Here is a 23,888-nt window from a genome sequence, read left to right as displayed (position 1 = left end):
CAACATTCAAAGGCCAGTAGATTGAGAAGTATTGAAATTGTCTTAGAGTTTATTGAATTTTTGCCCTAAAACAAGCTATAATGATTATTTCGAAATGCGATTCAACATATTCTGATTAAAAATTATTTTTTTAAAATAAACCATTATTAACGTCTCAATCCTTGTCGTTTAATATCAACATTCAAAGGCCAGTAGATTGAGAAGTATTGAAATTGTCTTAGAGTTTATTGAATTTTTGCCCTAAAACAAGATATAAAGATTATTTCGACGTGCGATTCAACATATTCTGATTAAAAATTATTTTTTTTAAATAAACCATTATTAACGTCTCAATCCTTGTCGTTTAATATCAACATTCAAAGGCCAGTAGATTGAGAAGTATTGAAATTGTCTAAGAGTTTATTGAATTTCTGCCCTAAAACAAGCTATAAAGATTATTTCGACGTGCGATTCAACAAATTCTGATTAAAAATAATTTTTTTAAAATAAACCATTATTAACGTCTCAATCCTTGTCGTTTAATATCAACATTCAAAGGCCAGTAGATTGAGAAGTATTGAAATTGTCTTAGAGTTTATTGAATTTTTGCCCTAAAACAAGCTATAAAGATTATTTCGACATGCGATTCAACAAATTCTGATTAAAAATTATTTTTTTTAAAATAAACCATTATTAACGTCTCAATCCTTGTCGTTTAATTTCAACATTCAAAGGCCAGTAGATTGAGAAGTATTGAAATTGTCTTAGAGTTTATTGAATTTTTGCCCTAAAACAAGCTATAAAGATTATTTCGACATGCGATTCAACAAATTCTGATTAAAAAATTATTTTTTTAAAATAAACCATTATTAACGTCTCAATCCTTGTCGTTTAATATCAACATTCAAAGGCCAGTAGATTGAGAAGTATTGAAATTGTCTTAGAGTTTATTGAATTTTTGCCCTAAAACAAGCTATAAAGATTATTTCGACATGCGATTCAACATATTCTGATTAAAAATTATTTTTTTAAAATAAACCATTATTAACGTCTCAATCCTTGTCGTTTAATATCAACATTCAAAGGCCAGTAGATTGAGAAGTATTGAAATTGTCTTAGAGTTTATTGAATTTTTGCCCTAAAACAAGCTATAAAGATTATTTCGACGTGCGATTCAACATATTCTGATTAAAAATTATTTTTTTTAAATAAACCATTATTAACGGCTCAATCCTTGTCGTTTAATATCAACATTCAAAGGCCAGTAGATTGAGAAGTATTGAAATTGTCTAAGAGTTTATTGAATTTTTGCCCTAAAACAAGCTATAAAGATTATTTCGACATGCGATTCAACAAATTCTGATTAAAAATAATTTTTTTAAAATAAACCATTATTAACGTCTCAATCCTTGTCGTTTAATATCAACATTCAAAGGCCAGTAGATTGAGAAGTATTGAAATTGTCTTAGAGTTTATTGAATTTTTGCCCTAAAACAAGCTTTAAAGATTATTTCGACATGCGATTCAACATATTCTGATTAAAAAATTATTTTTTTAAAATAAACCATTATTAACGTCTCAATCCTTGTCGTTTAATATCAACATTCAAAGGCCAGTAGATTGAGAAGTATTGAAATTGTCTTAGAGTTTATTGAATTTTTGCCCTAAAACAAGCTATAAAGATTATTTCGACATGCGATTCAACAAATTCTGATTAAAAATAATTTTTTTAAAATAAACCATTATTAACGTCTCAATCCTTGTCGTTTAATATCAACATTCAAAGGCCAGTAGATTGAGAAGTATTGAAATTGTCTAAGAGTTTATTGAATTTTTGCCCTAAAACAAGCTTTAAAGATTATTTCGACATGCGATTCAACAAATTCTGATTAAAAATAATTTTTTTAAAATAAACCATTATTAACGTCTCAATCCTTGTCGTTTAATATCAACATTCAAAGGCCAGTAGATTGAGAAGTATTGAAATTGTCTTAGAGTTTATTGAATTTTTGCCCTAAAACAAGCTATAAAGATTATTTCGACATGCGATTCAACATATTCTGATTAAAAATTATTTTTTTAAAATAAACCATTATTAACGTCTCAATCCTTGTCGTTTAATATCAACATTCAAAGGCCAGTAGATTGAGAAGTATTGAAATTGTCTTAGAGTTTATTGAATTTTTGCCCTAAAACAAGCTATAAAGATTATTTCGACGTGCGATTCAACATATTCTGATTAAAAATTATTTTTTTTAAATAAACCATTATTAACGGCTCAATCCTTGTCGTTTAATATCAACATTCAAAGGCCAGTAGATTGAGAAGTATTGAAATTGTCTAAGAGTTTATTGAATTTTTGCCCTAAAACAAGCTATAAAGATTATTTCGACATGCGATTCAACAAATTCTGATTAAAAATAATTTTTTTAAAATAAACCATTATTAACGTCTCAATCCTTGTCGTTTAATATCAACATTCAAAGGCCAGTAGATTGAGAAGTATTGAAATTGTCTTAGAGTTTATTGAATTTTTGCCCTAAAACAAGCTTTAAAGATTATTTCGATATGCGATTCAACATATTCTGATTAAAAATTATTTTTTTAAAATAAACCATTATTAACGTCTCAATCCTTGTCGTTTAATATCAACATTATCAAAGGCCAGTAGATTGAGAAGTATTGAAATTGTCTAAGAGTTTATTGAATTTTTGACCTAAAACAAGCTATTCTGATTATTTTGACATGCAACTCTGCAAATTCTAAAAAAATTAAATTTTTTCAAAATAAACCATTATTGACGTCTCAATCCTAATTGTCGTTTAATGGCAACATTCGAAGGCCAGTAGATTGAGAAGAATTAATATTGTCTTAGATATTATTGAATTTTTGTCCTAAATCAAGCTATTCTGATTATTTTGACATGCAAATCTGCAAATTCTATTAAAAAATTAATTTTTTTCAAAATAAACCATTATTGTTGTCTCAATCCTAATTGTCGTTTAATAGCAGCATTCAAAGGCCAGTAGATTTAGAAGTATTGAAATTGTCTTAGAGTTTATTGAATTTTTGCCCTAAACCAAGATATAAAGATTATTTTGACATGCAATTCAGCAAATTCTGATTAAGAAATTATTTTTTTAAAATAAACCATTATTAACGTCTCAATCCTTGTCGTTTAATAGCAACATTCAAAGGCCAATAGATTGAGATGAAATGAAATTTTAACATTTTTTTATCGATTTATTTACCAGCATGCCTAAATTAAGTATGGAAATTTAATTTAAATTGAGATATTTAGAGGGTGATGTGCATGTTTGGTGGGTTTTGTAATTCTCCTGAAGTCTGGCGCTTCTTGAACAAAGAAATCCTCTTCTTATTCTGCTGCTCTCTTCCCCTAACATCTTTCTTGGCGGTGAATTATAATATTTCTTCCGGACATTATCGTTTTATTGTGTGCATGAGCTTGAGTGGCTCATCTACTCTCTTGGCCCTTGTCTCGAGCGCAGAAAGCGTAAAAAAATAAAAAGAAGAGGGAGCCGGCTAGAGTGGTGGGTTCAAACCGTCATAGCTTGACTCCATGTGGCAAAAAATGATGTAGAATAAATAAATGCAAAGGCCGTTGTTAAATTGAGCAGAAAATTTCAAGAAAAGATGAAAATCACAAATAATAATTATATTAATTTAATATTTCAAAATAATGTACGTTTTTTGAAAATTTTATTTTTAAATTGATTAAATTGATTTTTTATTATAATCTCTAGCTTAAGAAGATTTTGATAGCGATTTGTCTAAAAAGATACCAAACGATTATTGTAAGGATCTGAATGTTTTAGAATTTTGAAAAATAGGTAAAATTTCCAAAAAAAAATTGGGAAATATTCCCAATTTTATATAAAAATAAATAATATTTATATTACTTATAAGGATCCTAATAAATAAATATTATTTCAATTTTAGAAGTTTTCCCAAACTAATTATTTTCCCATTTACTTCAGGACGAAATTATTCTCGTTAAATAGTAGTTTTCTACTAGTTGCAGTTTCTCATCACCGTAAGTGATCCCTTTGAAAGCTGGCGGAGCACGAAGATTCTCTCTCTCGGAATTTCTGCCCAATCAGCTTCACTCTTTTTCTTAATTAGCGTCGGTCGGTCGTGTGTGCTACCTGCTTTTAAAATAGTGGCCGCTCTTTGACTCGGCAGGAAGAGGAAATTGCCCTTTCAGCAGAAGATCTCCTTCTTTGCCGAGCACTTTTCCGGCGGCCGACCCGAGAGAGAAAGAAATCGCAGAGCCATTTCCCGGCACGATCTATTCCTTTCAAGGCCTCCCTTTTTAATTTATATATAGATACGCCTCGGCAAAGTTGGCAACTTTGCAGACCTTAATGAAATGGAATGGCACTCGGCCGATATCATCTGCCGACTAATTTAATTTGTGCGAAACAAACCGCGCTGCTTTAAATAAACAACCTGCTGAGTGACGGAGAAGAAGTGGTTATTTAATTAGAGAGAATAAGAGTTGGTTAAAGTGTTTAAGAATGTGGCTTGGAATATATTTGAATTAATTAAGTCAAAATGTAATTGCAGATGGTGGAAAATGAAAAGCAATCTGAATATTTATAAAAAAAACGATTATAATCTACGAATGCAATCTCAGTAATACTTTTTGATCTACAAATTGTCATTTCTTGATTAATTTATCAGCTTGTCTAAAGAAATTTAACGTAGATTCAGAAAGTGAATTAACTGAATAAGAAAACCAATACTCTGAAAACGTCCTAATTTACCTCTTTTCTTGAAATCTTAATTGTCTGGGAACAGATAACCTAATAATTTATTTTTCTTTTAATAAAATCAACATCTCAAATTAGAAGTTGAAATTTGGACACTTAAATTAATTTTCCGAGCATTGGTTTCTTCGCTCAGTTTCATTACCCTAATTAAATTTCTTTTGGAAAATTAAAATAGAAATTTTCTTACAATTTAATAAAAAAAAATTATATTAATTAATTCATACTCTATTTTAATATATTTTTTGTTATATAATTAATAATGGATTAATTAAAATACAGTTTCAAGACATTTATTTAATCAGGGAAATCGTTTCTATGAATTAAAGAATTTAATAATATATTTTGAACTAATTTTGAGAAAATACTCAAAAATTTATTAATTTGTAAATAATTCTTTCCTATACATCTCATTTTGCGTACAAATCTGATTTTTTTTAAACTGTCAATTCAGATGCAAATGATCAGAGCTTTGGTTTGTCCGCTCGAGTGAACCGTGAAAAATGGAACTGTGCTTGCTGGTGGAACGACACAGTTTAAAAAGAAGTGCATGTTCGAGACGGCAAAAACGCGCTCTCTTTTAAAAACAAGCACGAGGCAATTTTTCTTCATCTCGTGTCAAGACGGCGAGCTGGAGGAGACGTGACGCGGACCTCACTTTTTTGGCGAACGCGCGGCCGCAGGAAAGAAAAAACCTTTTGCCGACGCCGAGCACGTGAAGGGAAAGTGCAATTAATTCTTTCTCGCAGAGCGACTTAATGAATTAGTCGAGGGCAAAAAGTTTGACAGCCCCGCGGAGAAATGAATGAACAACTCTTCCGTGTCACTCGAAATTTTTAGTTTTAAATCATACAAAAAGTTAATTTGAAATGCTATATATTTTATAATTTAAATTAGGAAAAACATGATTTTAAATTAAAAGTTATAGTGTTATCTATTAAATTTATTTTTTGATAAATTTAAATTAAATTATTAAGTATCTCTAGTTTATTTATAATAAATTAAAATTTTATTTAATAATTAAATTTTTTAAACAACCTTTGGTATAATTGAATAAATATATTAATTAATTGATTCAAAAAATAATTTATCTAAAGGGAAAAGATTTGAGACTTTGAACACGGCAGCGCGTGCCAACCAAACTCGCGGTATTATTAACCCGCAGCGGCTAGACCGACCGTGATTACAAGATTGCCCGCGCAGATGGCGTCAGCAAACATTTCTTCCGCAAGACCAGTTGTACCTTAATTAAACAATTGTAAACCAAAAATATTTAAAATATTTTCATTTTATTAAATACATTAAGCTTATTTTTACCGTTCAGATCAGTTCGAATCTTTTCACTTGAACCGATAATTAGCGTCGACTTAAGAACGGCGCAAGATCTCGACGGACTGCGTGTTGAGCTCGTACGGTGGCCCAACAATTTAAGAGATTGTATAACTTAAGATCATACTTCACAGGATCATTTCTGTAGTATGTATCGCCCGCATAGTTAAACAACTTTGCACCCCGAGACTCCACGATGAAGAGGAATAATTGGTTGTCCTGAGCGTGAAAAGGACCATTGCTGATCTCGTCTGAGGTCAGCTGGTCATTGATGATCGTTCACCCTGTGCCTTTGGGCATGGGGGATGGATGTCCAATATTCTGAGTGGTCTCTCAATTTTTTAGATAATCAATAACAGTCCAAAATCCCCCTCAGAATTAAAGCCTTTTAATCTTGAATCCTTGCTTGAATCCATCATTAGTTCCTCATGAACAAAAAGAATTTAAATGTTATCAAGATGTGATTTGATATTAAATTAGCATAATTAATTAAGAAAATTTATAATCGAACTTTTGGGAAACTTATTTACCATGGAATTAAAAATTAATTGAACATAAAAATAATTATTTGTATTGCGTCAAGCTTAATTAATTGAAAAAATATATTTTTATAAAAATCATGTAATTTTTTCGTCTTACAATCAAATAAAAAAGAACAATCAACAACAGTCCTTTTCGAATTTTATCCATTTCGGATAAAGAACCTTTTTTGGTGGGACCATAAATCAGGCGGCGACACTTTCACGGCAGCAGCAAAAATCGGCTTTTCTGCGTGCGCGTTAATTAAAGTGCCCAAGAGGGATCGGCTTGACTTTTCTTCTTTCTCGGAAAGAAAGAAAACCGAGCATTGTTTTCTTCTCTCGTGCCGCAGGAATTCCCAACTTTCCTTTAACCGAGGCGATTTATTATTAGGCATGAGCGGAAAGTTTGCGGCTCTGCAACCGAGACCGGCAAACTTTTAAATTGGAAAACACTGCGAGCGTAATGAATCAAAACCGGACGACAAAAGGCAAAATTGCAGCGACTTCTAGGTCTCATTTGTCCAGATACAGCCGGTGATTTGTAAAATGTTCGTTGAGAAATACAAATCTTTTCAATATTGAAAAAAAAAATTAGTTATTGACATAAATTAATAAAAAAGTGAAGTATAACATTCAATAAAAAATTATCAAAACAACTAGAGCAATATAATTTTGATTCTTCTATAGTTTTTTTTTTATCTAATTGTACAAAATCTTGTTTCCAAAAATATGGAAATATAATTTTATTATTTATTTATAGATAACGTGGGCAATAATTATTGCTGTTAATTATTTGTCTCGATTGTAACAAAAACATTGAAATTTAAATTTCATCTGTTAAAAGAAATTTAATTTAAAATTTGAAATATGGAATTTTTCGATAAAACGGTCCCACCACTGTGAAAGAAATTATTAAAATTACTCATTTGCACCAACGTGTTGTTCAAAGAAATTAAAAAAAAAGATCTATATAATTAATTATTCATAACTAATTATTTAATATAATTTTGCAATTAATTTATTTTAAAATCAAAATAAGCTGTAGACTTTTGTATAGCTTGAAATAAAAATTAATTATTTAATTTTGCTATATTAAGGAGAGTCTTGATGAAACACGCAAAATTATATAATTAAAATTTATTATTCTATTCCTATTTCTGTTTAATGAAGTACAAACTGGGTTGTCAATTGTGATTTAGAGACCAACGACCTCGTCTAATCTGCAAGTCTTAAATGAGTCGAGTGCAGTTGACAAGTGGAGCGAAAACTTTGCTCGCGGGAACTCGCACGTTCCCTCTTTTCAAAGAAGATAAAACGGGGCGAGGAAAAGTTGTGAAAAATTTCAAAAGCCACCAACATAAACCGAATAAGCAGAGTTAATGAAAATAAAACTCCTGCTCGACTTCTGCTCTGCCGTTATGAAAAATAAAATCTCTTTTATTCGCTACTTTTTTATATTCTATATATATCTTTTTTTGAATGGCGAAGAAACTTTTGAAAGGAAATAAGAAGTGCTGATTTCAAGGTTGCTTTTGGTTTCGTTCCGCCCGACTGCGAATCGGGGCAGAGAAAAAACGAGGGCGTGAATTTCGTGCGAGGCAAACTTTTCTCGCCCCGGCGTGTGCGAGAACAATTTATAGTTGCGGAAGGAGAGCGAAAGAAGAAGAAAAAGCAGCGGCGAAGTGAACCCTCGTTCGCTAAAAGCCGCAATTTTACGAGAAAATTAAATTACCATAAATAACCGCTTGTAGCTGTGAGACCTGTTTTGTTTTCTCCCGAGTTTCGCGCCTCGGATTTGGAGAGAAGTAAATAAATTATTCATGTTCTACAGTTTTTGCACAGGATGTTTGAGTAGAATGAAAATTTTAGCCCTTTTCAATTACAATATATTTTTAAGAATGAAATGTTTACTTATTGCAGTCTACAAAATATAAATTTTAGTCTCAAGAAATATCATTTCTGTCACAAAATTGAATGATCAAAAACTTACTTTAAGTTTAAAAAGAAATTTAAATTTAAAATTTGGCAGTTTAAATATTGTTCTTATTTGGATATTTGTTAAATTTCTTTCGCTTAAATTCTGAAACAGAAATTGAAACTTCAATAGTTCAATTCAATAGTTGGCAAAAACAATTATAAATTAAAATTCAATAGAGAATACAGTTAATTTGAATTTGAATCAGAGGAAAAGTTATAAATTTTTGTGTATTTCTTTTTGAAACAAAAATTATATAAAATAATCATTTTTAATTAAATGACCCTACATTAATTAATTTTCCTTTTTTTTCTCTCGGTGCACTTTTTTTTACTCATTTTTGTTATACCAAATTTCAAATTAATTACTTAATTTTTGCGGAAATACCAAATATTCCTTATTAATCATATTGAAAATTTTGTGGTTTTATCGTATGCAGAATTAAAAAATTTACACAATTTGATATATTATCAAATAATTTTGTTTGCTGTCTAGATAAATTATTAGGACCACTTGTAATAGAAATGAAAATCATCAATTTGGACTCTTTTTATTCACTATTTTATCCAATCCTTTTTGAATAGGAATTAATAAAAATCAATAAATCCCCCCTGGTTGAAATAAATTGCTCACATTTGTTCTCTTTTCACGCATAAATACTGAATGGAGACGCGCGCACTCCTCGTGCAGGTGTCAAACGTGTAAAAAGAGAAAAATTAGCGGTGTCGCGAAACTTTTTTGATTTATCGGCCGGCAAAAGAGAGGACCGCAGTGTTGGGAGGGAAAAAGCAGCAGGTGCGCACTCGGAAAGTTTCTCTTCGATCCGGCCTAGACGGAAGAAAGAACGAAAAAGGGACACAACAAGCTTGTGAAATAATAATTCGGACCGACTTAAAGACCTGGCACTCGATTCACAGAAGCTTCTTGCCCGCCGTGAAAAACACCTGCCCCTCAATCTACCCGTCTGCTTTTTAGGAAGAAAGAAAAAAAAACAAACAAGCCCGGTCGAGTGAGGTCCGCAGCGCCAGGAGAAAATTGGCAATGCGGCAGAATCGAGTCAGAAAGTATGAAAAAAAAAACTTTTAAAATAAGGTTAATTTATTCAATTTGATTGAAAAAATAATTTAATTCTTTTTGTTAAAATTTTTAAATAATTGAAATTCCAATTTATTCAATTTTTTTTTACTGGACACAAGAAATAAATAATAAATTTTAGATGATTTGAAAATTCTCCAGATTTTTTACAAAAAATCAGCACGATTTCCCTTATTTTTACCAGAATCATCTCATCATACTCGAATGTCAAATCTAATTCACTTTTCATCAATAAATAAGAATAAAAAAACTTCAATTTAAAGTAATTTACATTAAATTGAAAAATATAATTATTTGGATGCTCACAAACCTTAGAATTCTAAAAAGAAAATTAAGAATTTTTACTTTTAGCGAAATTTTCCGAGCTCTCTTCCAGTTTTTCTCCTCATTTCTGCGGTTCCGCACCGGCAGTTAATTATTTCCAGACACAGAAAAAACCGTGCAAAATTCCGCAGCAGTCGGATGTGTATCTCGAGAGACGTCTGTGGGATTTTGTGCAAAATTAGCCGCGGGGAATACAAAGTTGCGGGGAATTCGGTCGAGAGTGAGTGACAAGATGATTGACGGCTGCGGAATTCGCGGCTCGAATTCCACGCTGAAAGTTGAGAGCAAACTTGTCTGCGCCACTCGTCACAAATTTCCAATTAATTCAGCCACCGTGCAAACGATATGGGTGTTGAAGGGTTCAATTGGAAATTAGTACAGATGAGAAAATCAAGAACCAACAATTCAGTGGTTTCATTATTTTATTAAAATTTAATTATAAATTTCACGTTGAACTAATTACAAATTGCCTACAAAACATGCAGAAATTAAATATTTATTAAATATCTATAAATATATTAAAATATAAGAAATAAAAATAAATAAATTTTTATGAATTAATTAATTTAAATTGTTTTTTTATTATAAAGGGAATTTGTTAATATTTTTACCATAATACATCAAAATTTACAAAGGACCTGTAATTTTGTGGTTAGTTTAACTGCTCTTTTTATTTGTAATAATACCAATTTTATTATAAATCAATTTTTTATAATTTTGTGAATAATTTTTAACATCTGTACTTGTAAGTTCTTTTAATTGAAATTCATTTTTGCAAAGTATATTTAGTCTGGAATCTAATAAAGTTGTCACAAATTCAAGAATATATTCGAATTTACATGTTCTATTTTCGGTTTGCAAATGATTGATTGACAGAAAATATTCGCCTGAGAATATAATATTTCCCGCCGCTGCTTTTCGTGATCGCACACATATTCTTTTTCACGCCGAAACACCGAAAGCGGCTTTTAATATTTTATTGGGTCGATCAATCGGGGGCGGCGTATCGTTGAATTAATGCCTGATGGCGAAAAGAAGGAAAGTTATGTATTTTCAAGGAGCTCGACGAGTGTTGATTGATGACGGCGAAAATAAGGGCCGAGAAAAGTTACCCACTGCTCTACTTCGGAGAGGGAAAAAAATTTAATCGATTCTCGAAAGAGAAACTGCGGACTCAATCTTCGTTAATCTTGTATTAGCACACACGCGCGTCTCGAGAGTCAAAAACACACACTCTGATCGGCAGAGTGAAAAGAGCCGACGTTTCTCTCTCGCGCGCCAAAAGCTTTGCTCTTGATAAATATTTTGCGCAAACATCACGCCTGTCGATTGGGAATGAGGAAAAATAACGTTTCAATTTCGTGCAAATTTCACACAAACGTCCAAATCGGGAGTAAAAATTTAATTTAAATCAAGTTTTGAAGAGGGAATTTCTTTTAATTTGAATCTTTTTCTTCATCCAGGTCTTGTAAAAAATCGAAGAAATATTAGTATTTTTGAAAATAAAACGCTTTTTTAAATATAGCGTTAAATCCACATAATTTTGTCTTTTTTTTCTAATGAAATTGTTTTCAACAATTCAATGGAAACAATAAGATATATCAAATTTGGACAAATACAAAACAATAATAATAATAATACTGGGAAAAAAATTGAACCTGCAAATTGAGTTTTAAATTCTTTTCAGAAAGTTCTAATATAATTCCATGAATTCCAGATTGGGACTTTTAATTTCTTTTTACCCCAAATTGCGAATTTTGAACATAAAAAGTTATCAGGTTTAAACATCATTCTGGAGCAAATAAAATTGCAGTTGAAACCAAAGATTACTGAAAAATTTCAAAATTTGAAGATGGAACGAACCGTTTGATCATTTTAAATTAAATAAGTTAATGAGAAATAAAATCAGAAATTCAGCGTCGATTTCATTTTCATGAAAATTTTGCTCTTTTCCTATAAAATTTGAATCACCAAAAAAATTAGAAATTATTTCCATGCTTTTCTTTAACTGAACAAATTAAATTATCCATTTTAGGAATTTAAACTTTTCGACTCATATATTCTTAAACCTGATTTCGTTGAAGTTGAAACTCGTTCATTTTTATCGTTGTGGGTCCCTCTGTTCGGAAATTGGGGTTTGCTGCCAGTTTGCATGTAAGTCGTGCCGCATTCACGACCGTTTAGCTAATGGCCCCGAGCGTGATTGCACGGGGGGTTCGTTTGCGCAACGAGCGTGGAGCGGCAGCACAAAAGGGAAATTGGAGTTGTAGGGCGAATGAAATTTGGAACGGCAGAGCGAGCTTCGAGTTTGATCAAAGCGAGAGAGGCTGTTATTGACAGCAAGGGCCAAATCGCAAAAAGCAGCTAGATCAAGAGTAAAGCACCTTATCGCTATTATTATTATTATTAGCAAGGCGAGGCAGGAAGGAAAAGGGGAAGGGACGGCGCAGAATTAATGAAACTCGTGACGTGCCGTCTCATTTATCGTGTTCAACACTGAAAAAGACGCCTTTGAATGCAATGATCGATCAGCCCTCTCTATTTCTCCCGCCGAAATTGCCAAATTTGTAGCAGACTTTGGTTGTGAAAAGGTTGGTGGTAAAATTATCATTAATGATCAAAATGAGATGCAAAAAAATTCAAAAAATCTTCTTAAAAAAACTAAGAATTTTAATAATCAAAAAGAAATTTCTCCTATTCAATCAATTTATAATTTTATTCTAAATCTTAAAGGACTATTAATATTTCTAGGAAATCTTTTTACAGAGAAAGATATTTTAAATTAAAATTTCACAGTTTTTGTATTCCATTGTTCAACATCAACAATGATTATTATGACATTTTTGTGAAATTTTTTATTTTTTAACTTCCTCCGTCTGTGGGGACATTTTCCATTCCTTACTTTTCTTTCTCAGGGGATTTAACCACCAGACACAGTGTAAACGCACACAAATCAACGTTTGTTTCCTGGATTGAAAAAAAACCTTCTTTGTACAGCGTCTCTTTCCTTATTTATAGTTTTCTTTGTGCGTTTAAACAAAGAGCACTAACTTTCATTTCCCCAAAGTATGGCAAAAGCGTCTCGCCGCAAAATATACATTCTTTCCAATAGCTGCTGGGAATTCCGAGACGATCTGCAAATATATCTTGGAGGGGAACATTATCATTTGTGAATTTCCAGAAAAACCAATATTTTTTCAAACGAACCTTATTAATTAAAAGTTCATTGGAAATATTTTTTTCTAAAGCTGATATTGATTCAATCTTCAATTTAAATTGGTTGGAAACTTGAAGAAAGAGTTAAATATATTCGAGTGGGAAACTTTTTTCAAGGATCTAAAATTATTTTTAGAAAATTAATGAAGTTTCCGGGCGAAAAAAAATGGTTTCATCAGGTTTTATGATGAATAGAAGAAGCCACTTGGTTATAATTCTGTCAATTTCTTTCCAAAACAGTTTTTAATTCAAAATCTTTCAAAAAAAAGCAAAGATCTGATAATATTTCTTGGAAATACTTTTAAAGAAAATATTTTAAATTAAAATTCCACAGTTCATTGTCTAACATCAAAAATAATTATTGGGACATCTTTTGGAATTTTTTATTGTAAAAAATGTTTAAATTTACACGCAAAGATCTGCCAAGAGCGTTAGTATTTAATTATTTGTGTATCATTTTTACTTTTTCAGACAATTAATTTTATTATTAATGAAATATTTAAAATTCTTTATCATCATCAAAATATTTATTAAACACATGTGTGTACGACATACAAAAATCGTAATACAATTTACAATTTAAAATACTTTACAATATGAATTTTGTAGAATTTTCATCTTCTCAGCTCTCCTTTAAGGTCTTCCATTGCAGGTAGAACAACTTGTGCGAAATGAGAGAGATAAGGTTGCAATATAACTCGAAAGTTAGTTCGTCTCTCTGGTTGTTTAAGTGCGCAACTTGCAGATGAGCGACTTTGTCACAGCCGTCTCAAGTAATTTGTCCGAATTCGGCCGTAAATTTTCACTTCCTTTCCCTCATTATTTCCGAGCAGCTCGAGTGGAGGGAGTGTTTTAATTGCAAATTTGCCGCTCAATCAAGCCGTAAAGTAGTGCGGGTGTGTGAATTAATCTCACCCCTTCAGGTTTTGTCCAAAATTAATTAGCCCTTTTGCTCTTACCCGGAAATATTAAATGGGGTTGTTTATATATCCTTTTTTTATATAAAAAAAGTAAGCAGCCGCAAAAGTTGTTCCGGAGAGTGAAAAAGTAATAAAGGTGGTTTTGTGCGAACGAGACTTTTACGGCCTCTAAATTAAAAGTAATTGCCGAATTCCGAGACACGGCCGCTCTCCATTTGCCGCTAATGAAAATACCCTTTCTCGGGAAACACCTGCAATTAGCTCGTTTCTTTATTTCCCTCTCTGAAAAAAGGACAAAGAGAGAGAAAGGACGAAATAATTTTTTCACACCGGTGCGAAATTTCCACCAGGAGACCCGTTCCATTTTTTTCTTCTCGCGGAAAAAGTTGTTGGGAAATGACGTGAATTTGTCGTCGGTGCGTGTCTCCCTCTCGCAACCCTACGCGATAAATTCACCCCGAGATCTGATTAGCAAGGCGTGGGCCCTGCTTTTTGCGCCCTCCGGCCTTGCTTGCTTTCGCCTATCTGCGCTCTCGCAGGCCTGCACCATCATTTGGAAACACAAACGTATCGACTGAATTTATTTCTTTCTCGATATACCCTCTCTCTTTCCACTCGGCTGCCGGGACAATATTTTCACTGTTGATATACATCACGTGCCGAGTGCCCCGAGGAGCTGCACTCGGCAGCTACCAGACACCCGCGGCCAATTTCTAAATGGATTTCCAGCCCGAGTCCTGCGGCTCAAAGTAATCACACTCATTTCGCCGAGTTGCCGAGAGAGAGAGAGAAGATATTCCTGGAGTTATCTCCGCAAATTGAGTCACTCCGATATTTTTTATTTATTGCGAGAGGAAAATGAAATATTGCTTAGAGCGATTGGATTTACAGGGAAGAGTGTGGAAAATTTTAGGATTTATTAAGCGAAATTAAATTTTAATGCCCAAATGTTAGTTTAAAAAGTCCAAGGTAAAGATACTAAAAAATAGTATCCTCCAAATTTCAAAACTTTTAAAATTAAGTACAAAATAATGGAATTAAAACAGTACTATATAGGCATATTTGCAATTTATTATTCGTAAATTAATAACAGACACTTATTTACTGGTAATTAATAGTATTTCTTAAAAAAAAATTGCGTGTTAAAATCAAATATATTAAATGTTATTCATTGAATGAGAAATAAACTCTACACTAAAATAAATAATTTTAATGATTTTAATTGAAATTTATTTTGGAATTTATGGAATTATTTATAATTATAAAAAGAGGAAAAGCCTATTTACGCATTTAATAGTAAAAAATTATGCAAATTTTACTCTCTAATTTTATTTTAACTCACTGTGGCGGATCTTTTTGATCTCGGAAGTTTTAGCAAAATTCTTGCTGCCGTTTTTTAAACAATTATTTGCAACAATTGAATGTAAACAATGTGATGTAGCAATTTGAACAAATAAACACCAATAATAATGAAAAATGTCAATATTTGGAAGGAAGAATATGAAGTAATTTTCAAGTCTGAGAGATTTAGCAACCAAATTAAATAAGTAAAAATAAAAATCATAACTGTCAAGAATTGTTAATTTTTTTATAATAATCTAGGTCAATTTCATACAAATAGAAACCTCCTTGAGAGAAAGAAATATAAGATCAACGAACCCCATAAGGCGAATGCAGAAATTTATTAAAAAGTCCATTTACAACAAAAATTGCAGAAAATTCATTTGGCAAACTTTGTAGGACAAAAAAAAAAAAAAAAATCTCTAATAGAACAAGGATGTCATTCGTTATCTTTTTATTTCTTTCATTTTTTTTCAACAGAATGTTTGAATATCTTTTCAAATTGGGGTTAAAGATGACCTAAAACGAGACAATTTTTGTAATAACACAATTCCCTAGGGAGGGGACGGGACGTATGTCCAAAATCCAAAATGTAGCAATCCGAATGAGCACGAAACTGACAGGGCTGCAGGCAAGTGTGTAATTCCTCTGAAAGCCGGGAGCAATCGAGGCTGAGCAGTTTCGCAATGAAATAAATTGTGACCGGCGGGCAAACGGGTGGTAATCAGAAGAGCGCGCGACCTCTCCGTGTGAGCAGGTAGGGGGGTCGGAGGGAGGGAGGGGAGGGATCGATGGCCGAGCGGCGGCGGCGGCGGGCCAGAGATGCAGCAGGGCGGGCAGACGGCAGCATGCGTTTGTTGGTGTTGCCCGCGTTGTTGTTGTCGCTGCTTTGGGACGACGCGTCCTCATGCTACGTCTTTCCCGCAGACATGCCCGACCCGTGCGCCCAGAAGCAGTGTCCGCCGGGCGCGAGGTGCGTCGCCAGCGCCGACGGACGCTCGGCCCGCTGCGAGTGTCCAGCCAAGTGTCCCGCCTACGGCGACCACGTCGGCTCGAGGCCCGTCTGCGGCTCGGACGGCGTCGACTACGCCAACCTGTGCCAGCTGCGCAGAGCCGCCTGCACCGCCGACGCCGACATCACCGTCCGCTACCACGGCAAGTGCGGTGAGTAACAACAACACACAAGACCCCCCTCCACTCTCACCTCCCCTCTCGAGTTTTCCCGCCAATTTGCATATTAATGAGAATTTTTACAATTCGGCTTTTGGAAATGACAAATTAAAAAAAAAATAATAATAAAAATTTCATCATCATAATTTAATTTGAAAATTTTGGTCCTTTTGGAGCTAAAATATCAAATATTTTTTTCTAATCTGTTTTTTTTTTTGGAGCCCCTTTTTTAAAACATTTCCCATTAAAATTGAAATGCTTGGAAATGAGCAAGAATTTCTATTGTAAATTATTCTTAATCAATTAAATTTCTACGTGATTTATTCTTTATTATGAGGATCTAACATTGATTTGATGACTCATTCCTTAATTTCAGTCTTGAATATTTTGAATTACAATTTATTACAGATCATTCTCATATAAAACATTGCTTTTTTCGCAATGAATATAATGTTTTCTAGACTTACTTACTGTCTCAATAGAAATTAACATCATTTATTCAATCACTTGATTAAATTATCAATAATTTTATAAATTTTTTGACTTTTTAGCATTGTAAATTTTTCTTTTATTTCAAGTTTTTATTTTTTTATTTATTAAGTCAATTTGTCGCATCACCTCACAATAATTTGATTTAATTTTGTTTGTTTTAATATGCAACATTCTGAAGAAAAAAAATGTTTATAAACTACCCTATTTAATGGAATTTGAATAAATTTCGTCTATTATTTTCATAAAATTTTAAATTTTCATCTCAAATTGCAAGTAATTTGGAATTTTTAATAAATTTAAAATAATTTTTATCAATTTTTGATTGTCCGATCTTTTTCCTTTGAATTTCATGCGATAAAAATAAAAATTCCTTGTTGGCAAGAATCCCAAACGTTTCGTAAATTTCCGAGCCCTTTGATGCAGCGCCGCATTTTGAAATTTCTCCGTTGGGTCAAAGCACCCCTCGCTTGCCTGCTTTATTCCCGCGCAGCGCGTGTTTTTTTAAAAATCTCCCTCTCGCGTGCCGACCGCTCGTTAATTCCGTATGTAAACAGCCCGCGCGCCTGCCGTTTTTCGTGCTTATGCAACCTGCTCGGCGGCAACGTTGTGCGGGTGGCCGGCCGGGCGCTCCCCTGTCCCGATTTGATTGAAAATTATTCACCCTCGCGCCACTGCCGCCGCGTGCACGCTAATTTTGTTTTGTGATATTTGCATACATGAACATTGGAATGAATGTCAAAAAGGCGTGTGTCGTCGCACTTTTGTCTCTCTCGCACGGAAACTGTTGAATCCAAATGGAGTTTTGAAATAGCAGTTGAATATTGTCGAAAAAGTCATGAATTTTTTAACATCCTTTTGCTAAAATAAATTTTATTTATTATCATATTTTGTTATTTAATCTCTATTTCTCCATTCATTATAATGAAAAATTAAAATATAAACGTGTATTGCATAAAAATTACAACATTAAAGATGGACACCGGTAATTTTTTTTATTCTTCATTGTTCAAAAGACCAAAAGTTTCATGACCTATGGTGAAATTGCCATTAAAAAATTTGCACTTTTAAGCTATGAGCCAGAAGGCTCAACTTTTCCCGCCAAGCGAATTTGAATTCCAAGGAAGTCGGTTCAGATTGAATAATCACTAAACCAGGTTAAACAAGTAAATATTCTGCTTCTGAATAAAATTCAAAAGTATTGGCGCGAAAAAATCCGAAATCTGAATAATTTTAGCGTTTTTAACGTTTTATTTTGCTCTTTCCTTGGTTTATATAAAAAAATAACATTGTTCAACACCAAAGCTTTGCTGAAGTCTGGCAGAAAGTGCTTAAGGCTGCGAGACGAGCGCGTTTGGTCTCTCTCGGGGGAAAAATAAATCATTGGCCCGTTTAAACAGCGTATAACTGCTTATGCCGTTCTCGTGTCTTTTTGCCGCCGCGAGAGAGAGAGTGAATTTATCCGTAGCGAGTCTTTCCTCGCGATAAATTATTTCGCCTCTCAGCCCCGAAGAGAGGAAATCTCTTGCTCCTTTTAATTTATTTGCCCCATGTTTTAATTTATTTTGCAGCCCTGCGGAGATTAAAGAGAAAACGCTGCGTCTCGTTTTTTCCGCGAAATAATAAAATATGTACACCTACCTACGTGCACACACAACAGGACGATTTTTATTTCCAGTTTTACCCGGAAGTGTGCGATTACGAATGGCAATAACTCTTCACGTGCGGCACGCCCTTTTCTTGCTTGGCATGCAACATGCGCGCTTTAAATAATGAAACGCGGCAGAAAATTACGAAGGTGACAAAAATCAATAATAAAAGTTGAAAAAATAATAAAAATATTGTAATTGGATGATAAAATATTATCTAAGAGGACCCTAAAGTTATATTTTTGTATTCTTTTATTGTGGAAGTTGACTTTGAAATTGCAAACACTAATATTTGCTCCCTAAGCTCCAAAGCTGAAGTTTTTAACTTTTCCCGCCAAATTAATTTGAACTTGCAGTTTGCATTAATTAAATTTTAATGTTTAAATTTAAGTCCTTAATGGTAAAGTACTAAAATTGATTTAAATGCAGTGGGAAATAATGTTTTCTATAATCCAAGATTCAAATTATTTTGGCGGGAAAAAGACAAATCTGATTTAAACTCTTAAATATTCAAATTTTTATTGCTTTTTTTAACATTTATCTGTGAATTACGTAGAAATCCGAAATCAGGAACTAATATTGTACCGGTTTAGGTCTTTACACGAAACCGTTTGGAACGATGTCTTAATTTAGACGAGAATAATAATTAAACTAAAAACAAATTGTCCGAGAAACCTTAAAAATTTACCTCTGCAATTAAACAAATGGCACTGGTAAATTTGCTACAGTAAAACAGCAGTTTCACACGTTGCGCTTCTCATCCTTTCTCACCCCTCTTCTTTTTCAATTAGCGTACGTGTGTGTGTTGAGCAAGAATTTAGCGCGGTGCTCGTTTCGAGTTGATTGCGGCGATTTTGCGGCTGTTAGAGTTTTCTTTTGTCCGCACTAAACGGCCGTAAAAAGCGGGGGCGCTCTCTGCACTCCTGGTCTCGGTTTTAAGGGCGTGTGTGTGTCGTAAAAGCACTCTCTCGCCGATTTTACATTTAAAAGTAGTCTCGGGAGGGCGAACGCCGCATAAGTGCCTTAAGGCCCCAACAATAAAACTAATGGCGCGCGCAAAATTAAATTTATTCTTCGCCCACGGTCTCCGGAGGCGGAAATAAAAAGTCGAAAATTACACTTGCAGGTAATCTAGGCTGTTCGGGCAGCGACCAAGCGAGGCGACCAACTTTAATTAACGCAATTAATATTCGGCCTGATCCTATTCACTATAAAGTTGCAAAACAATATCGATAAGCAATTCTTACTTATTTTCACAATTGGTCGGCCAAGATTATTTGTGTAAATTGAGACAAAATATACCAATTATATTAATTATTTGTAATCTATAAAATAAAAATTTTATTTAAAACAGTACAAGGTTAAATTGGAACTCTGAGAAGTTAAATAAATCGCTTTTCAATCAATCAAACTTTAATTATTTTAAAACAAAAAACAAAACAACCCCATTATAAATTATGGCGGGAAATTTCAATTGGAAATTGGAATTGTTTCAAGAAATTCTATTCTTAATATTATTTTGAAATTATTTTAGTGATTTTTGATTAAATTGGTCTTTAATATATATTATATATAAAAAAATTAATAGAACATGAAGAAGCTTAACTAATTTTATCAATAAAACTCTTTGTTGTTGTTTTTTTTAACAAGCTTTAAAATTCAACCACTCATTGTTTGATTTTGATGATTATAAGAAAAAGTTTCATATTTTTAAGTTTCAATCTTCAATTATAATTATTTGTATATTGTAGAATCAAAAAATTGAAATCAACTTCATCTAATAATGAAAACCTTTTATGATTTGAGTGTTTCTCATTTGATTTCCGCACGATGTGTTCAAACAAAAGCACCAGTGCTTTTTATACTTCCTGTTCTCCTCCCTGCACATTTCCAATTTCCGTCCGAAAGCTTAAACCCGAGCGACGCAGGTAGCAAATTGGGTTGTGAATTTATGGCTTGTGGGACGCTGGGATTGCAGATCCGTGCGCGGGGCTGCTGTGTCCGTCGCCTGAGGAGTGCCAACTGGACGAGGATCGCAACCCGGTGTGCCGGTGCGGCGAGACGTGCCCGTTGGAGTTCATGCCCGTGTGCGGCTCTGACGGAAAAACCTACGTCAACGAGTGCTCCCTCCGACAGCAGGCGTGCCGAACTCAAAAGGTAAAAATTTGAAAAAAAAAACTTTTCGCCTTTATTTATTTCCAATCTCCAATTCAATCGTATTTTATTTTGCTTAAATAGTTTTTATTTTACTAAAAATTTACTATATAGTTATTTATTAACTGGTGGAGAAACGTCTTAATTAATTATAATTTTTTTAAATTAATTTCCAGATTAATCAGTGAAATTTGGAGGTTTCAATTTTTACTTAAAAAAAATTCTTATAAGAGATTTTTCATTGTTTACAGCTTGAGACGCCTTATTGCTTTTTAAAAAATTTGTTGGATCAGCGAGAAAATTAATTTTTTTCTCCAATTTTTTGCGAAAACTTTTCAAAATAAACTCAATTCAACAAACCATGATTGATTTTTTTCAATTTTTTTTAAAGTTGAGCACAAATAATCTTTCTGGTTCCTCATTTCAATAAATTTAATTTGAAATAATTTTTTATTTACTTTTCAGCCTTCTTCTTTCTCTTCTGACCTTTTTGAAATCGCAATTTCAAACCAAAAAAAAAAGAATCATTATTTATATTTTTATTTTTTCGATTTGAAATTTTTGCAGAACTTGCGCATAATCTACCGCGGAGAATGTTCGAGCGGCGTGAACCCGTGCGCCGGCATTCGGTGCTCGCCAGGCCAGGAGTGCGTCATCAACAAATTCGGCATCGCCAAGTGCGAGTGTCCGGCCGAGTGCGAACCCGTTTTGCGGCCGACCTGTGGCGACGACGGCCGCACTTATGATTCCGTGTGTCAGCTCAAAAGGGCAGCCTGCTTGGCCAAGCGAAGGGTTGCCGTTGCTCACGCCGGTGCTTGTGGTAAGTACCAATAATTTTTTAATAAAAGTAAATAGAAAATTATGAATAAAAATACTACCATTTTTTTGTTATATTTGTTAAATATCTAAAAAAGTAATATGCAATTTATTTTTTAATAGCAAAAGATATTATTTATTTTATAACTAGCAGGAAAAGTTAACTGTTCTATAAAATTAAAATTATCTAACACGTTTTGATGTCGAAACTTTCCACCAAAAAAACTCTACTAAAAGATCCTCTCCGGTCAAGTGTATTGCTCTCTATTCTGAAAGATTGCTAAATTTCGAGTATATCTTGTGAAAACACTAATAGAACATTCCAAACCGTTGCGTCTCAATCAAAAGAAAACCTAAATACGAGTGATTCGCGCGAAAAACGTGTGAGAATTGAGCAGCCAATCAGATCCATCAGTTTTTTCCAAAAACTGCAGGTTTTTGTCACTTGTGGCGCTGCGATCTCTGATTTCGCCAAGTTTTCTGCAGCGCCGTGGGGCATTAGTGGCAAAATCAGCGATCGCAGCGCCAATGTGACCAAATCCTGCAGTTTTTGGACGATACTGATGGATCTGATCTGATTGGCAACTCAATTCTCACATGTTTTTCGCGCGAATCACTCGTATTTAGGTTTTCTTTTGATTGCGACGCAATGGTTTGGAATTTTTACATAGTGTTTTCACAAGACATACTCGAAATTTAGCAATTTTTCAGAAAAGAGAGAAATTCAAAAGACCGGAGAGGATCTTTAAATATGCAATTAGTCAGTAATTTTACAAATATTCGGCGATATCCAGTGTTGAACATTGTAAATACATGTCATAACAAAGTTTAACAATGTTGAAACGCGGTTATATCGTCGAATATTTGCAAAATTACCGACTAAATGAATAGTCCTGTGTAAGAAGGCTTTTTTTCGTAATCATTGAATCAATTTAATTTAGTCTATAATATTCCATTTAACGCTGCCACTGACTGCTAACCATAATTTACTAATTAAGTCGAAGGTTTTCAATAAAGGCTCAGTACCAGGCCTTTGGATTTAGTGCTGGATTTTACAAATTTTTGGCAACAATTTCATGGTTCTACTACTTCTACTTCTTTCAACCTAGTAATAACACGTTATGACATGCCTGAGACTATGTTGATCATTGTAATGTTAATCACCGTCATCACGTTTCATAACATTGTATTCAATGTAAAAGCCAAGACATGACAAAATATTTAGACACGTAATTTATTTTTAATTAAAATTATTTCTTTCTTATTTCCGTATTCCCTTAAAAAATATCGAAATATTTTGTCAACAACCGTCAGCAACATTCTCACTACCGCTTTCCTTATATAGCCCGTCTTAATTTGACTTGCAATTAGTAACGTGAGAAGCTAATGAATAACAACACACTCAAATTTGCTCAAAAGAGGCAGCGCGTTTCTCCAAAACATCCGTCTTCCCGCTCGCAAAATTTCCTGTGTCGGTCTTGTGAGTGTAATTAACAAGGTTTCTTTCGTGAAGCTGCATCTCTCTTTGGTGGCGCCGCTGCTTTGACCCCAGAGAATAGACTGCCGGCTCTGTTAATTATGCAAAAGCGCCTTGCACGGCGAAACTAAACCCGCTAGCCCGATTGTTAATAATAAATTAATTCATGAATAATTACCCTGCACCGACGCAGCTGCTTTCACTTTGCTAGTTTTCCACCGTGTGTATTTATACCTTCCGTCGCCGCTTTGACGGAAGGGTGCGTTTAATTGCGAGAATTCGCCGAAACAAAGGTGAAAGGCAGCCGCTTGAAAAATTGCGTTAGCTCTCGATTGTCGAGCACTGAATGAAAACTCATGGCGGAAACGGCTACACAAAATATCTCGACTGGAATAGGAACATTTTAATTTAGCTGAGAGAAGAGAGAGCAATTTTCTCAAAATGAACAAAATGATTATTATTTGGTTAAATTAAATTATAAATAATAATAAAATTTAATATTTCTGAAATAAATCTCAATCGCTACTTTAAATATGAATTTGTATAATTTTTTATCAATTTAAATTAACCGAGTTTAAATGAAAAAATGAAAAAAAAACACAGTTTTAAATTTAACGAAAACTAAAAAAAAAAACATAATTAT

General features: G+C 33.2%; 1 protein-coding gene and 1 non-coding gene across 6 annotated transcripts in view; both read left to right on the top strand.

The window, feature by feature from the left end:
* The window catches only part of LOC132204573 (agrin-like), a 190,258-nt gene that overhangs the window by 151,209 nt on the left and 15,161 nt on the right, over window positions 1–23,888 (top strand). For all 5 annotated transcript variants that reach the window (XM_059633162.1, XM_059633161.1, XM_059633164.1 and 2 more), the window contains 3 exons: window positions 16,418–16,654; window positions 20,777–20,955; window positions 21,520–21,772. In XM_059633162.1, coding sequence (XP_059489145.1) covers window positions 16,418–16,654; window positions 20,777–20,955; window positions 21,520–21,772 — 669 coding nt within the window. The remainder of the gene's footprint in view (window positions 1–16,417; window positions 16,655–20,776; window positions 20,956–21,519; window positions 21,773–23,888) is intronic.
* On the top strand, window positions 6,216–6,428 carry LOC132204893 (small nucleolar RNA U3). The gene has a single exon (XR_009442577.1). It is a non-coding gene; the product is annotated as a small nucleolar RNA U3 (small nucleolar RNA).

The sequence above is a fragment of the Neocloeon triangulifer genome, unplaced genomic scaffold (genome assembly GCF_031216515.1).
Source record: "Neocloeon triangulifer isolate White Clay Creek 2 clone unplaced genomic scaffold, ASM3121651v1 ptg000022l, whole genome shotgun sequence".
NCBI classification, from domain to species: domain Eukaryota; kingdom Metazoa; phylum Arthropoda; class Insecta; order Ephemeroptera; family Baetidae; genus Neocloeon; species Neocloeon triangulifer.
Note: the sequence above shows the minus strand (reverse complement) of the source record. Positions and strands in the feature narration are given on the sequence as shown.